The following is a 15663-nucleotide window of genomic DNA, read 5'->3' as shown; positions in this document are numbered from 1 at the left end:
AGGAACAAAGGCAACTATTATATTGCTGCTACTGCAATAAAAACTAGGAAACCAGTTTTATTTGATTTGAGCAATATCAAGAGGTAATTAATTACAGCACGACAACTAGTCATACAGGTGGATGATGGGTCTACTTACCTATTAACAGTCTGTGCACATTCTGCAGTATGTGGATGTACAGCTCATCTAATTCTTTTCCTCCTGTGCTCTCTTCTTGCTCCCTCGCTCCTCCCATCCTCTCAACTGCTTTGTAGAAGGCAGACAGAAAATGCAAAGAAGAAACCAGGAAGTCCATGGGCCTACAGGCAGAGCACATTTCTTTGAGGACTTGGTGGCAGATGCCACGATAGAGGGTCAAATAGTTCAGAGCGAGTTTGGTGACTTTGGATGTGCTCTCGCCCTCCGAAGACATTGAAGACAGTTCACACTGCAACATGATCGTAACCACTCTGACTACAAAAGCTTGACCAATGCTGTGGGCCGAATGGTGTGCAACCTGCGGCTCCAAGGCAGACTTCATAATTGGTCCCATTGCTGCACTGCTTCTTGCAAGTATTTGCATCAAAGTTTTATCCAGTGCTTTGCTTCTGCCCAAGTTAGAAATCAGTGCTTCTGAGAAAGAGCTGAGCGAGGCCAGCAGAAGCTGAACAGATAACACAGCTTCTTGTGAACTTGTTTTGCCTGAACTTGTTGCTTCTTCTGAACTGTGGACTCCAATTTGCTTGTTTGCCATTTTGTCACTGGAAAGAAAGGTAGCAAACTGCTCGAGGTTGAGAAGAACACTGTTGTTTCTGATGATAATCAACTGGACCAAAGATCTAATGAAGTCCTGCACTGCTTCGATTAACTCTAACCACTCAGTGATGCACGTGGCTCCAAATCTCCTGTTACCGATACGTGAAAGGAGAGAAGACACAGCAGCCTGCAGAAGACTGCTGCCATAGATGTGCGTCAAAACTCCATGAAAGTTTTTGCCCTCCAGGAAGTAAGTCACACATCTGAAAAGCTTCTGCAGGAACAGAGCATCATTAGTGGACTCAGGAACGCTCTTTGTCACAGAATCTGGTTTACTGGAAGTGGAGGTAAGAATGAAGAAGAGGAGGAGGAAAAGAGACGACAGATCCTCAGAGCTCAATCCATCGGGATTTAGGTTTAATATATTAAGTAAATTTAGCAGTTCTTCAGTCTGTATGTCAGTCAGCAATACAGAGGCATCTCCAGTTTTAGAGAATCTTAGTATATCTCCAACTACAACCTCTGTTTTTACCAGTGTGGGCAGAAGCTGACTGCTTCTTGCTTTGACTGCTTTTTGAAACATCTTGATTGTAGAACAGGTCTGCGGTGCACGTGCAGAAACCAGGACCTCAATAATCCTTTGTGTGATAAGTTGAACTGTGGCAGAGAACAACAAAGGCAACTCTGTAAAAAACAGGCCTTGGAGAAGCTGTGCAGATATGAGGGACACAGACATGTATCCGGGAGGCTGCTTGTTGACTCCATTTGTCTTTCTGTCCAGTAGTGAACTGACAAGTACATCTGCAGCACAGCCCACATCTTCCCCGGTCAAGTAGGGAGCAATCAAAGGCAAATTAGATGTGATGAGATACCAGTGTGCTACATGGTAGGAGCTGTCACTCAGACTTCCTATCTGCCCATCCCAAACATGTTTTCTGTCCACAGTGACCTCCAGCTTGTCTTTGGCCAAAACAAATTTAGCTGCCCTGGTTAGCAGCGCTGTAATTTTAGGATCATCAAGTAAAGGAGTATCGAGTAACATTTTTTTTATCTGCTGCAAAGTGAGGAGTTTGAGAAGAAAACAGCTGATGGGGCTGCGGGTCGAGGAGATGGCACAGTGTTGAAGATCTGGAAAGATCTCACTAGACAGAAGAGCCTCTCGACTGGTTACAACTGGAGCACTGGTTCGGTCGGGGTGGCCAAGCTCACCTGCAGCTGCAGTCTGAGCTGCATCACACGATGTGTATTTGCTGCAGTGGATATGGATGAGTGTGTCCACTTCAACCCAAGTGTACCTGAGGAGCAGTGCAGCCTCCTGGGTCTTCTGCTTCCACAGCAGCCCAGTTGTGAAATCAGAGTCCATCTGTGGTTCTGTATTTTGCAAAGACCTTTTGCCTCTCTTTGTGGTTCTTTGAAATGAAGATGAATTTGTTTTTCCACCATTTGAACCAGTGCTTTCTGCTGATAACATCTGGTGTAACTCCATGATTACCTGCTGCATCTCCTCCATCAGGCTGTGGGTCTGCCTGACTAATGGAAGAGGAGAGGCATCATCTAGAGTCTTCACACTAAATAAAACAGCATGAAGGAGCTGGCTGAGCGTGAAGAGCTTAATAGATGCATCTCCTCTCTCTTCATCTTTCTTTACTCCCTCTTTCTCTCCCATCTCACCTCCTCTTACAACCATCTGCATTCCCTCTGCTTCTTTTTCCTCCTGTAGTAGTTCGGGTAATATGTACTTCCTAATACTTTCCAATACCAGTGAGCAGATCTCCAGTGCCTGGGAAGAGGGTGTGTCCAGAAGATAGGTCCTGAGGGAGGAGGATACAGACTCAGTCAGCAGAGGAGGTCGAAGGTCATCCAGGGCTGGCTGACAAATCACACACAGAAGTTCAGAGAAGAGACGAGGAAGCTGGCGAAGCTTGGTGTAAGTCTGGAACAAGCTACAAATCAGGAGCTGGAAAGAAAAAAATGTGAACATATTCTCGGAGTCAAAACAAACAAGTACATATGCAATACATGCATTTTAATCCCTTATTTACTTGTATTTAAATTCAAGGCGGCGTTTCACTGTAGATTTTTTAATACGTACTGCTTGCTGTATTAAATGCATATGTGGGTCATTCACATCAACATTTGGGATTATTCCAACTTCAATCATCTCTGATGTCAATAATAAAAAACCTGAATCTCTCTTTCGAGTTTCTTTTAGTTTGTGATTAAGGCATCACAGTTGGGGGAGGGGCTACTAAAGGAAATTCATGTACACTTGAATTCTCTAGCCACAATATCCCAATATTGATTTTAGTCACTCTCTGCTAGGTAAATCTTTAATTTACCATATTTTCCAAAGTACAAGTCTCACCAGAATATATGTTCCAGGACATAGTAAAAAACAAAAAACACAACAACAAAAAAACTTGCAACTTACACTTTGGAAAATATAGTGCAACAACTTGGTGACTACAATACCTAGTGTTCACATTGAAAGTGGATTTATTCCATTTGTATGCACTCAGCAAACCAATTTGTCTTGTTCCTAGAGCTGCAAAAACAATGGGAAGGTAGCGTGGGCACGTGGCTCCCCACAACAGCCCTAGATTAAAGGTCCATTTTTGAAGACATTTTTTCCATACTATTACTACTTATAATAATAATTTCAACAACTAAAATGTTTAGAAAGAATTTAAATGTTAGAAAAATGTTAGAATTTAATAGCTACATTTATAAACAATGTAGTTTAGAAACTAAGTTTTACCATGACAGTGCTGTCAACAGTGAAATGAGGTCAAGAAAGATGTCTTTATTTCATTTTTTTATAAACAAGTATTTATGTTCATTGAAGTCAAGAAAGGGTGACTATAAAGTGAGTATTGGCAAAATGGGTTATCATTTTCATGTTGAGGTGGCGGGGCCTTGTTGTCGGCAGCTGCTGAAAGTAACTAACTTAGTTACTTTTAAAATTGAGTAATCAGTAAAGTAAGTTACTTTTTAAAAGAGTAATCAGTAATTGGATTACTTTTTCAAAGTAACTGTGGCAACAGTGAAGGCAGGTATAGAACCAGCATATGTTTAAAAAAAAATGTGCCCAACAGTATCATAAATGTAAGTCCCTTCGGCTGCTCCCTTGTTTGCACTCGGGGTCGCCACAGCAAATCCAAGGTGGATCTGCATGTTGAATTGGCACAGGTTTTACGCCGGATGCCCTTCCTGACGCAACTCCACATTACATGGAGAAATGTGGCAGGGGTGGGATTTGAACCTGGAGCCTTCTGAACTGAAACCAAGCGCATTAACCACTTGGCCACCACCCCTGCTATAACAGTATCATAAATATAGCCTAAAAATGCATTTTCAGTTTCTGCCATATGACATCATCTATACACCACATGAAAATTAAGTGAGGCTTATCTTCTACTATACATCCCAAATCTAATGGCCCAGTCACACGGCACACGACAATTTCTGAACGAAGGGATAAAGTAAAAAAAAGTCACAATTTGTTGAGAAAAGGTGGACGAAAGAGCTTTATCACCGAACAGCCTGCGAAGCAAGAGCGCAAAAGGGACGAAAGAGGAAATTAAAAAAAAACTGAAGCTAATGATCTTGACACTTTAAATGAAACATGCCTGGAGCCATAGCTGGAGCAGTGTGTGTCTGCCTCTCTGCGTTCCAGGACTCAGCGCTGGGATGGAGCTCATAGCACCTGAGTCCTGGAGAAACTGCAAACAGAAGCTGTGGAGATCTGCGTGCACGTCCGGACCACCTGCTCCGGTTCCTCATGTTGTGTGTTGGGGGGGTGTGGCTGGACATTTTGGTGTTCTTTTCTTTTCTTTGCTCTCCAGGTGGTATGAAAACTGATTTGTCTGTGGAGAAGGTGCTGGCTGAAGAGTCCTTCACCCTCATCAGCGTTATGTGCAGCACCTGTGGATGGTGCTCAAGTGCAACCTTAAAGACTTTCAGCTGAAGCAGATAATGAGATGGCGTTCTGCATTTAAGCCATGTGTGATTCAAGCAGAATTGCCGGGAACTCGACCTTGTGATGTTCATTTGTGAGACGCTGAGGACCGCGCCTGGGTTTGACACATCGTGCCTGTGAAGGAAGAAGGGTGAGGGACACATGCTGTCAGCACACATCTGAGGTGATTAATTGTTTGACTAATTGTTGATAGTAACTTGGTATTTTGTTACGCAGTAGATTTGAATTGTGATGAGAATTGTGCAGCTCGCTTCTCACTGCCGTGGCGTGCGGAGTGGTAATCCTCCACCTGTTGTGAGAAGCTGCTCATTTACATAAAACTTAAATACAGACCTGAATGTGTTGCTGATAGTGTGTGCCTTTTGAAGGATATTGGTTGTAGCTGCTGACTTACCTCACCTTTTCTATCCTTCGCAGAGAGTCGGTTTGTCGTGTCCACCTGGGGGGTGTTTGGCGGTAAAGTGAGTCCAGAAGCGCCGGGCTTCGATCCTTTTAGGCGCTGGAGAGCGTGCCAGCCTTCACTCCACCAGACTGACGCATCTTTTGTTCATACACTTTGTTATGCACCAGAGGGTGGAAAAAAATTGTTTTGTTATTGGAACCGCTTTCTGGTTATTTTAGCGCTGGGTTCCGTCAGACGGTCCTCAACCCGCGTCGACACATAACACCTCATCCAGAACAAAAGAGGGATCACCTCCATCATCAGAATCCTCACTGTCTGTCGACACGCTGCGCGCTCTGTATTACTTCAATTTAAAAAAAAAAAAAAAAAGTGTGCCGTGGTCACTGCTGTATTGCTGTATTACGTTACTAAGCCATATATATTGATTTATAACAGAAAACTGTCAAAAGAGGGAATAAATATAAATATAAGTGTAAAGATGATTGAATATATCAGAGCAGCAAATTAATCAGTGCGTGTGAACGCGCGCATTGACTCACATGTGCGGTTATTCCACCAGCTGATCACTGATCCACAACGTGAATACTGCCTTCCAGAACAGCTCTTTATATCATCATTTTGATTCATCTACCTGTTGCCAGATGTACATAAGGACTGGATTGTCATTCCTATACTCATATTGTTATATTTAATACAAAATAATAAACGTACGCAGGAGCTGCTGCTGCTGCTAATGCTGCATTGAAGTACCGTCGGAAATTACACAACTTTTGTTGTTTCAAATTCAGCAGTTGCTTGTGGCAAAATAATTAATTATATCCACACAAAAGATTAATTCTGTCCTATATAAGGTGCCTGAGCCCATTGAAGCTGACCCCCCACAAAGATTAAAAAAAAAATCCAAGCAAGCAGTCTGAGTTTGCCCTGTAATTTCCAATGGTACATGAACGCAGCAGTAGCCTCAGCGCTCAGAAACGGCTTCTGCACTGTGTGAAAACATTCAGCTGCTCCAACGAAGTCAAATTAAACAATAACGTTACAAAAACTAAAATGATTAAAAAACGTCAAGAACGTCAGCAAAACGAAACAAGGATGAATTGAGGTTTTCGTTGCCCTTCGTTCAAATTTTTCAACAGTTTAAAAATCCTGATGAAGTGCCAGCTGCAGGAACGAAGCTGAGCGAAGACTAAACGATGCCAACAAAAGTCAACGAAAGTCCAGATTTCTTGTTTCGTCAAGGCTTCATTGCCCTTCGTTAAGTGCTGTGTGACTGGGCCATAAGGGAGAACCCTCCCAGTGCTGACTGAGCCACACCTAAATATCGTTACAAAAGGCAGAGCCACTTAGGTATCTGGCCTTGAGAACCAGGAGTAGTAGGTTAAAAGGCTCTTATCCCATGGGAACTCCTACCCACCTAAGCAGCTCAAGGATATGGACAGCATGCATACACAAATTACAATGTAAACAATCAGGGCAGTAAAAAACGAATCCTAGGTGTTCATACAGGAGAAGGTTGTAGTCTACATCTTCCTAATCTATGGACTTGCTGTAAAACTAAATTATTGCATGTCAGAGCACAAACCAAGCATGAAGTCAAATGAATTGTCTCCAGACCTCTGACACAGGATTGTCTCAAGGCACAAATCTGGGGAAGGCCACAGAAACATTTCTGCTGCTATGAAAGTCCCAATGAGCACAGTGGCCTCCATCATCCTTAAATGGATGAAGTTTAGATCCACCAGGACTCTTCATAGAGTTGGCACTCTTCTAAACTGAGCTATCGGGGGAGAACGGCCATAGTCAGGCAGGTCAGCAAGAGCCTGATGGTCACTCTGTCAGATCTCCAGCATTCCTCTGTGGACAGAGGAGAACCTTAAAGAAGGACAACCATCTCTGCAGCAATCATCAATCAGGCCTGTATGGTAGAGTGGCCAGACGGAAGCCACTCCTTATGTAAAAGGCACATGGCAGCTTTCCTGGAGCTTGACAAAAGATGGTCTAGTGGCCAGACAGAAGCCACTCCTTAGTAAAAGGCACATGGCAGCTTTCCTGGAGCTTGACAAAAGGCACCTGAAGGACTCTCAGACCATGAGAAACAAAATTCTCTGCTCTGATAAGACAAAGATTGAGCTCTTCGGCTTGAATGCCAGGCGTCATGTTTGGAGGAAACCAGATACCATCCCTAGAGTGAAGCATGGTGGTGGCAGCATCATGCTGTGGGGATGTTTTTCAGCGACAGGAACTGGGAGACTAGTCAGAATTGAGGGAAGATGAATGCAGCAATGTACAGAGACATTCTGGATGGAAACCTGCTCCAGAGGGCTCTTGACCTCAGACTGGGGCAACTGTTCGTCTTTCAGCAGGACAATGACTCTAAGCACACAGCCAAGATATCAAAGGAGTGGCCTCAGGACAACTCTGTGAATGCCCTTGAGTGGCCCAGCCAGAGCCCAGACCTGAATCCGACTGAACATCTCTGACAGATCTGAAAATGACTGTGCACCAACACTCCCCAAATAGGGGAGGTGATGGTCTAGTGGTTAAGCATTGGGCTTGAGACCAGAGGGTCCTCGGATCAAATTCCAGCCTGACCGGAAAAATCACTCAGGGCCCTTGGGCAAGGTCCTTAATCACCTAGTTCAGTGATTCTCAACCGGGGTGCCGCGGCACCCTAGGGTGCCGTGATCGATCGTCAGGGGTGCCGTGGGCAATTATCCAATATCACCATTATCGGGTGTATGTGCTGTAATAGTGTGGCAGATGATGTAATGCTCTTTTATTCCAGTAGATGGCAGCAAAGCGCTGTACTATAGTATAATAGACATACTTGCGCACATAGCGTTGTGCGTCTCCATGGTTACGGGTTGCTGACTACAGCGTGAATCTCAGCTGCTCACGGAGCATGGCTCCTCTGGGGAAGGAGAAACGACGTTGGCTGTGGAGGTGTGCAGGGAAGGCGGCCTGACCTCCGTTGATGTCACCGTGGTCAGACATGGGCCTTATCGCTCACAACTGGGTTCGCTGAAGGCAGCCTCTGCGCTCCGTGAATATTAGAGTGGCAGATTATTGTGAATAAAAGTGTCGACACGTCTAAAAAAAACATTTGAGATTAGGGCTGTCACAATTATTACAATATTCGTCAATCGTGATTATTTTTCATATTCACGATTACCGTGAATTATTTATTTTATCCACAAAGCATAAAACGACTCAGAATCTGACGTCATTGTGCTGCAGCCTCGCTCTCGTCTTAAGGCGGGACAATAACATGGAGGCTGAGGAGCGATCCGTCCTGCCGTTTGGAAGACGGCCGATTAAAACAGTGGCCGTCTTCTTCAAAAGCAGTCTAAAATGCGGAGCTGTCGGTGTGTGTGTGTGTCTGTGCCAACAGGCTGCAGACTGGGAGGGAGGGGGTGCGTGAGGGAGATTCTTGAATGCAGGCGCGACACATTACAGTCTGAGAACCATCAGTGCGCAGCGAGCGCGGAGAAGAGAGAGGATTTTAACCCGAGTAAACGTTAAAAAAAAACAAAACATGAAGCTGCTTTTACTTCTCTCTGAACTTTCTCTAAAGGTGTGATTTTGCCGTTACCGTCCTGTTCACACCATGTGCGCGTCGTATGCTGAATTTATGAGATCATGAGATGAAATAAACGGTCAAATATCTTTAAAAACATATTTTAAAAAATGAGAATATATGAATGAACTGAGCCACAAAAAAAAAAAAAAAAAAAAAACCCGACATGGAGAAGCTGTGGTGATGTTCAGATGCACAGATCACAAAAAGCAGGTGAGAACTCTGAACTTTAACAGCTGTTACTTTCCAAAGGTATTTATTTGTTTAATATGGGCTTAATGCAGTGTTTAAGCACAAAACGTGACTGATGAGGAGAAACAATTTCAGAAATGCAACAGAAACAAGCACCATTCAGAAAAAGTTGGGACTGTATGTAAAATGAAGATAAAAATAAAAATGTTGCACCATTCCCAGTTTCTCCACTCACAGAAACCAAACGTTCTTCCAGAGTTGTGTAATTATACTACAATAGTAGAATATAAAGAAGGGGGAAAAAAAAAAAAAAAAAAATAGACAATATATTCATCAATCGCAATTATTTGTCTGACAATTAATCGTCTCCAGAAATTCCTAATCGTGACAGCCCTACTTGAGATCAGAGCGCAAAATGCTTGAGGATTTTCGAAATGCAGTGTTTTCTGTATCGATTTTCTATTGCGATAATTGGGTTTTGCGCAAAACCAGAGGTAATAGAATTATATTATTTTGGTTGGTGGTGTGCCGCAGGATTTTGTAAATATAAAAAGGGTGCCGCGGCTCAAAAAAGGTTGAAAATCACTGACCTAGTTGCTCCCAGTGTGCAGTGGGCGCCTTGCATGGCGGCAGCCTGACACTGGGGTGAATGTGAGGCACTGACGTGTAAAGCGCTTTGAGCATCTGATGCAGATGGAAAAGAGCTATATAAATGCAGTCCATTTACCATTTTACTCCATCAACCTGATGGCGCTTGAGAGGTGCTGCAAAGAGGAATGGGCAACACTGGCCAAAGATATGTGCAAAAAGCATGTGGTATCACACTCAAGAAGGCTTGAGGCTGTGATTGTTGCCAAAGGTGCATCAACAAAGCATTGAGCAAAGGTGTCAATACAAATACATTGTCATTATCGGGTGCTGTGAGGAGAATCTTGAGGAAAAAAAAAAAAAAAAAAATCAACTTACTCCATCTTGGAATAAGGGTGTAACATAACAAAATGTAGAAAAAGTGAAGCGTTGTGAATACTAAAAATACCAGTATACAGAATACTGACTGTATATAATGGACAGGTCTCCATCTGTATGTGCTGTGTGTTGCATGGCCATGCAGGTTTTGCTTGTCCTTCCATATGATTTTTGTTAATATCTACATACATGCAGGGGGGCATTTGTTTGTTGCTGATGTCTGATTTTCCCAATCGGCTGACAGCTGGAACAGAGCGGGAATTGTCAACTTCAAACGTCAGTAAAGACTTTTACTCTTTCTTAATGGCATGCCGTTCATCGTCTTTAGTTAGCACTACGGGCGCATTTTGTTGTGTGAGTGCATGATAGGGTCACATATTCTCCCTCCCCCCTTCCCAACTATTTTGTAGCCCTGTTTTTAGCAAAAACCTATTTAAGTTTCCAGCTCTCAAAATCCTCAATATATACACTCTGCCCTCAGCCAGTATCATCTGTTTTGGGTAGTCATGAACTTTGAACCCAGCATGCACAGTGCGTACTGAAATGCTGAACTGACTTACTCAAGGCAGGCCAAATAAATGTGTTATTGAACAGGCTGCATTACTGTCATTACGGCTTCAAATCCAAATAATTAAAGTCGGTGCAACCTCCTTCATTAATCACCATGTTAAATTTGTGCTGAACCAGAGAAAATGGTGGTTAAAGATCTATATAGACCTCAGTTATCAACAGCATGCAGTAGTGGGGCTCAAGGACGAACAATCTTTCAAATCAAACATGATTTGAAAGATTGTTTTATGCATGTATAAAATCTCATGACAATCTGAGGTGGTTGAAATGGGACCACAACCTGAACTGATAATGAATGAGTCATATAATATAATTTGGGATTAAATGATTGATTTAATACCTGTCTGTCCTGTTGCACATGTCCTTCCATGCATTCAGCATTAACCCAGGCTGATGACAGCAGCTGGTCCAGGTCTGGTTCAAGAATCAGATGGTTGAGGCTCAACAACATTCTTAAGCAGCGGTACCATGCCGGGATGCTAAACAACAAGACAGGAAAGATTTTACTCCATGACCAGAAGATTTTTTTTTAATAAACATGAAAAATTAAAGCTGTACCCTAACCCTTTACTTCTACTAGCAGATGCATCAAGAGCTGTTCCAAATGAAGAATAAAAACAAAAAACTGACAAAGTATTAACATCAGTATTACCTTGGTTGGGCCTGGTTGAAGAGCATTTGTCCCAATGATCTGTAAAAATTAAGTTGCACATCTCCATGTCTTATCCTGTCTGCTGCTACATTATATATATCAGCTGAAAGAGCCTGGCTCAACAGGGCCTCCACAGCCAACAGGGCGACGTTCCAGCTCTCTGGAGAAGAGTGAGAGACTGAAGGAGACATAAGGCCAGAGGACAGAGACACCTCCTGATCACCACAGCCTACATCCAAGATAGCAACCAATCTGGTGAAGAAATAAAAACACAGCATTCTCTGCTGTTCTTCACCATCTCTTCCTTTTCCATAACTGTCCAGAAAGAACTTAAACAGCAGAGAAGATGAGTCCGACTTCACAGAGTAACACAGGTGGGGCTCACAGATGATGGCACTCAGTTTGCAAAGAACTGTACTGGCTGGAGTCAAAACACCTTTTGCCCCCCCGTGACCACGTTTCCCACAGTCCTCTTTAGAAGGAAGGAGCTCCTCTTTGTAAGAGCTCAGATACTCAGGTGGGAATAGAGCTGACTGAAGGATGGTGTCCATTTTGGTACAGATATCTCTGCACAGGCGCTGACGGAGTTGCAGGTTTGAATGAGAAGCTGCGTTCTCTCCAGAAACCAGCAAGTGTCTGAGCAGCACAACAGGCTGCAGCAGCTGGTTTGCTACCAGAGTAAACACTCTGTGAAGATTGGCTTGTTGCCGCTGAACTGACAAATAACACAACAATACCCGAAATAACATCTCAAACAAATAAGCTGAACTTGAGATTTCCTTTGGCTTTGAAGGTAATTTTTCAGCATCCACAAGTGGAGGATCTTGGGGAGTTGTGAATGGCTCCAACAGAGCGATCTTACAATCCCCAGCATGTTGAATTGGAAGACACCCAGACAGCAGCTGGTCTTTAGAAGTGTCTGGTGCCGTCCTTCTCTGAGCCTGCGTGGAAGTCTGAAGGGAACTCGTGAGCAAAGGTTGCTGTAACTCACGGCGAGCCAGAGTGCACAGCTTGGCCAGCAGATCGACCATAACTTCGTACTTGGTGGTAAAAACAGACGAGAGGCCAGGAAGAGAGAGAATGCCCTGAAGCACACTCAGTAGAATGGACACATTCACCTGCGGCTCTTTGCCATCACTTGCACACTCCTGGAGTCTGTCAAGCAACAACTGGAGACAAGCACATGAAAGACATGTAAGTGACATTTCCACAGACAAATGTCAATCAACTCTGTGACATTTCAGCACATGGTAGCGTTCACAATACTGTGTCATGCTGATCAGTCATGTTCTACAGTCCAAGTACCCATGCAGTATGTGATTATACTGTGCAATAGACAATAACAGAGTGTCTCTAAGAAATGAGATGGAAATAAATAAATAAATCAGGGTTGGTGCACTGAGAAACCAGTCTTGTCTGGAATTGGTTTGGTATTTAAACTGTAGTGGCTCATGCACCTGTGCCATGTGCCGAAGGCTGATGCTCTTGCCCTGCTTGAGAAGGGATTGGAGCTTTTGGCTGTGAAGTAGGTCATCAAGGTAACACCACAGGCCCTCCAAAACATGGTAAGAAAATTCCACTTTTTGACTGTACCAGCCTGTCAGAGCGTGAGTGCACCAGTCCAACAGTACCTAGGACAGGGTGAAACAGACAATACATACAATGCCAAAGTGTTTAGAAAGAGATAATCAATGTCTTCAAGTGTCTATGTATGACTAAGGCCTTGTTTACACTGCCAGTTCAAATCAGATTTATTGCAAATCTGATTCAAATCAGCTCTCACTGATTGACTGTCCACATTATAGCAAGTGACCAGATCTGATCTGTGCATCCACACCGACAGTCTAAACCAGGGGTGGCCAAGTTCGGTCCTCGAGAGCCACATTCCTGACACTCTTAGTTGTCTCCCTGCTCCAACGCACCTGAATCCAATGAAAGGCTCATTAAAAGTCTGCTAACGAGTCTTTCATTGGATTCAGGTGTGTTGGAGCAGGGAGACAACTAAGAGTGTCAGGAATGTGGCTCTCGAGGACCGAACTTGGCCACCCCTGGTCTAATCCATACTGATTGTTATGGTAACAGGCAATGAACAGGAAAAACATGGACACCAGCAAACTGTGCACGTTTCTGTCTGGAATGGTTATGTGGAGCCACCAAGGGCGCAATTTAGAACTAGAAATTGGGGGGACAAAGTGCAAAACCCATAGGCCGGGGGCTGCTTTAGGCCCCCAGAAGCCAAAAGGTTTCTAGATAAGCTCAGATGCATTCTGAGCATCCAGACCAGTAATTTTAATGTTTTGAGAAGACCATAAAGTGGACACCATTTGACTTATGCAATTTGAAACTGTGGATATAAGTACTTTATTCTGAGAATAGCCAGCATTGATTTTATTAACATCCTGGTGTAAATAAGGTATCACCACGTGTAGAACTCAAAAAGAATGATAGGTTGAGTTTTCATTTAAAAAAAACAACTGCAATGTGGTAAAATGTATTCATAAATATGAAAGAACAGGCTCTTAATAATTATTAACTATCGCATACTGTATTTTTATTTCCCCCCCTCAACATTTGTTTTTGCATAAGTTTGAAAAAACAACAGATCATAAGTTTAGGATAAATTACTTATCATGAATTTAATTTTCGAACTGGCACTAATGACAACACTCATACTGAACATAATTTCGCTTGCATAGACTGATTTTGGAGATGAAGCAATAATTGCAGATGGGCTTTCTGAGGTCCCAGAAAGTGTTTCTGATTTTCTTTTCTAACTTTCAGAATTTAGTAAATTAGCATATGGTCCACTGATACTTATGTGTAGACACTAGTCTCTAGAGGCAACTATTTTTGGTTTCAAATCTGGGCAAAGCAGTCCCAGAAAATTCCAAATGTGACAAACAAGAAACAGGTGTTGTAAAAAAGTCAATGCTGCTAAAAATACAAACTTGCAGAAACAAAGATACTATTCTGACAGGGTTTTGCACATAAGACTGACATGATTTGCACATAAGACTGGCATAGCATGTTTCAAGTACACACGTCAGAAGGTGGGGGGGACATACCATATTCTGTCCCCCCGGTTGAAAAGGTGGGTGGGTGGGGGGGGACATGTCTCCCCATCCCCCACCAAATTTCGCCCATGGGAGCCACGGAGAAAACTTTATTGTAACTGCAAGGAAACGACAAACAGAGGAGACTGCTGAGTTGTACCACCATGCCCTGTTGTTTTTTTAACCATTTTCTTCAACTTTTTTCTAGAGCCCGACCGATATACCGGCTGGCCGATATTATCAGCCAATATAAGCCCTTTTCAAAGTACTCACTATCGGCCGAAATTTTTCCGACAGAACGCCGATAATTTCTCATAAACAGAACAGTTACTGAAATAATGTTTGTGTCTGCAATGTAAAATGTTCTTGCACCGTTTGTCCAGTAGATGGAGCTCTGACTCCATTCAACCGAGAGCTGCTTACACCCCTGCTTAAATGTGTTCATCACCGGCCCCCGAAGTTCGTCGTCACACTGCACTGATCAGCTGACAAAAGCATACAAGTAAGTTTATAAGGATGTTGTTTGTAATAACTTTGCAATTACATTCACCCCACATTTCTCCCGTTTCAGTTCAACTCAGTTTGATTAACTCAGTTTATGTAGTAATGTGTCAAATGTGCTTCAATGCTTCTGTCGCGCTTTTTATTAAGCCCACGTTGTGTAGACCTTATTTCTAGCATGAAAAACTTTCGTTTACTGCTAAGACGTTGAAACATTCAGATTCACTGGTCGTCCAGAAGGGTTCTGGGAATTACTGCCGTTCGCCATAACCCCCCAGGGCCAACGCCGCAGTATATAACAGCTGGGACCAAGCTTTACTAAATTGTAAATAACTTTTTAATGATATGAGATAGAAACTTCTTTTTTTTTTGCTGAAAAGTTAACTCCGGTCTTTCAATCCACCGTCGGCCATCTTGGTACTCCTCACAGAAGATGTGGGATGACGTGCGCAATGTGAGTGTCCAATCGGAATTGGTTCTCCGTCACATGGTTTTCCAAAATCCAATCGTAGGGCAGATTTACCTCACGTGATACGGCAAAGAATGTTTTCAGGAGTGATATCTTACTAGTTGGCCTGTTTGAATAGCCCCCTAACTGCTCCAATTGCATTTTTGCATTTTTTTTTAACTTGAAATTTTTTCTGTTATAAAGTTAATCAATATGAGGACAAAGCTTCAGCTTTTAGCTCATACCTTTTTTGTTAAGGGTCCAAAAAAAGAACAGTTTATTCATTTAAAAAAAAAAAATATCGGCTGATTTATCGATTATCAGCCAATTTATCGATTATCTGCATTTTTTTCCCATCGAAATATCGTTATCGGCATCGGCCTAAAAAAAAAATCCATATTGGTCGGGCTCTACTTTTTTCCCCCAACTTATTCCAACTCCACGGGTAAGGCGCTCTGAACCAACTTTCACCTCACCGGAACTACGTCGTCATTCATGTTGTGCTGCAAGTGAGGCAGAGGCCACTTTGAAATCCTATTTGAGCGACCGAGATGTTCAGACGGAATCAGATTTGTAAAAATACCATT

General features: G+C 43.0%; 1 protein-coding gene across 1 annotated transcript in view; it reads right to left on the bottom strand.

Annotated features, from left to right (window-relative positions):
- urb2 (URB2 ribosome biogenesis homolog) overlaps window positions 1-15663 on the bottom strand; it is a 79851-nt gene that overhangs the window by 56143 nt on the left and 8045 nt on the right. The window contains exons 2-5 of the mRNA XM_034187665.1: window positions 12532-12705; window positions 11075-12243; window positions 10763-10901; window positions 139-2692 (exon numbers count right to left, since the gene is read on the bottom strand). Of these exons, the coding sequence (XP_034043556.1) occupies window positions 139-2692; window positions 10763-10901; window positions 11075-12243; window positions 12532-12705 (4036 nt within the window). The remainder of the gene's footprint in view (window positions 1-138; window positions 2693-10762; window positions 10902-11074; window positions 12244-12531; window positions 12706-15663) is intronic.

This window comes from Thalassophryne amazonica, chromosome 2, assembly GCF_902500255.1.
Source record: "Thalassophryne amazonica chromosome 2, fThaAma1.1, whole genome shotgun sequence".
Taxonomy (NCBI): domain Eukaryota; kingdom Metazoa; phylum Chordata; class Actinopteri; order Batrachoidiformes; family Batrachoididae; genus Thalassophryne; species Thalassophryne amazonica.
This window is presented reverse-complemented; position numbering and strand designations above follow the sequence as displayed.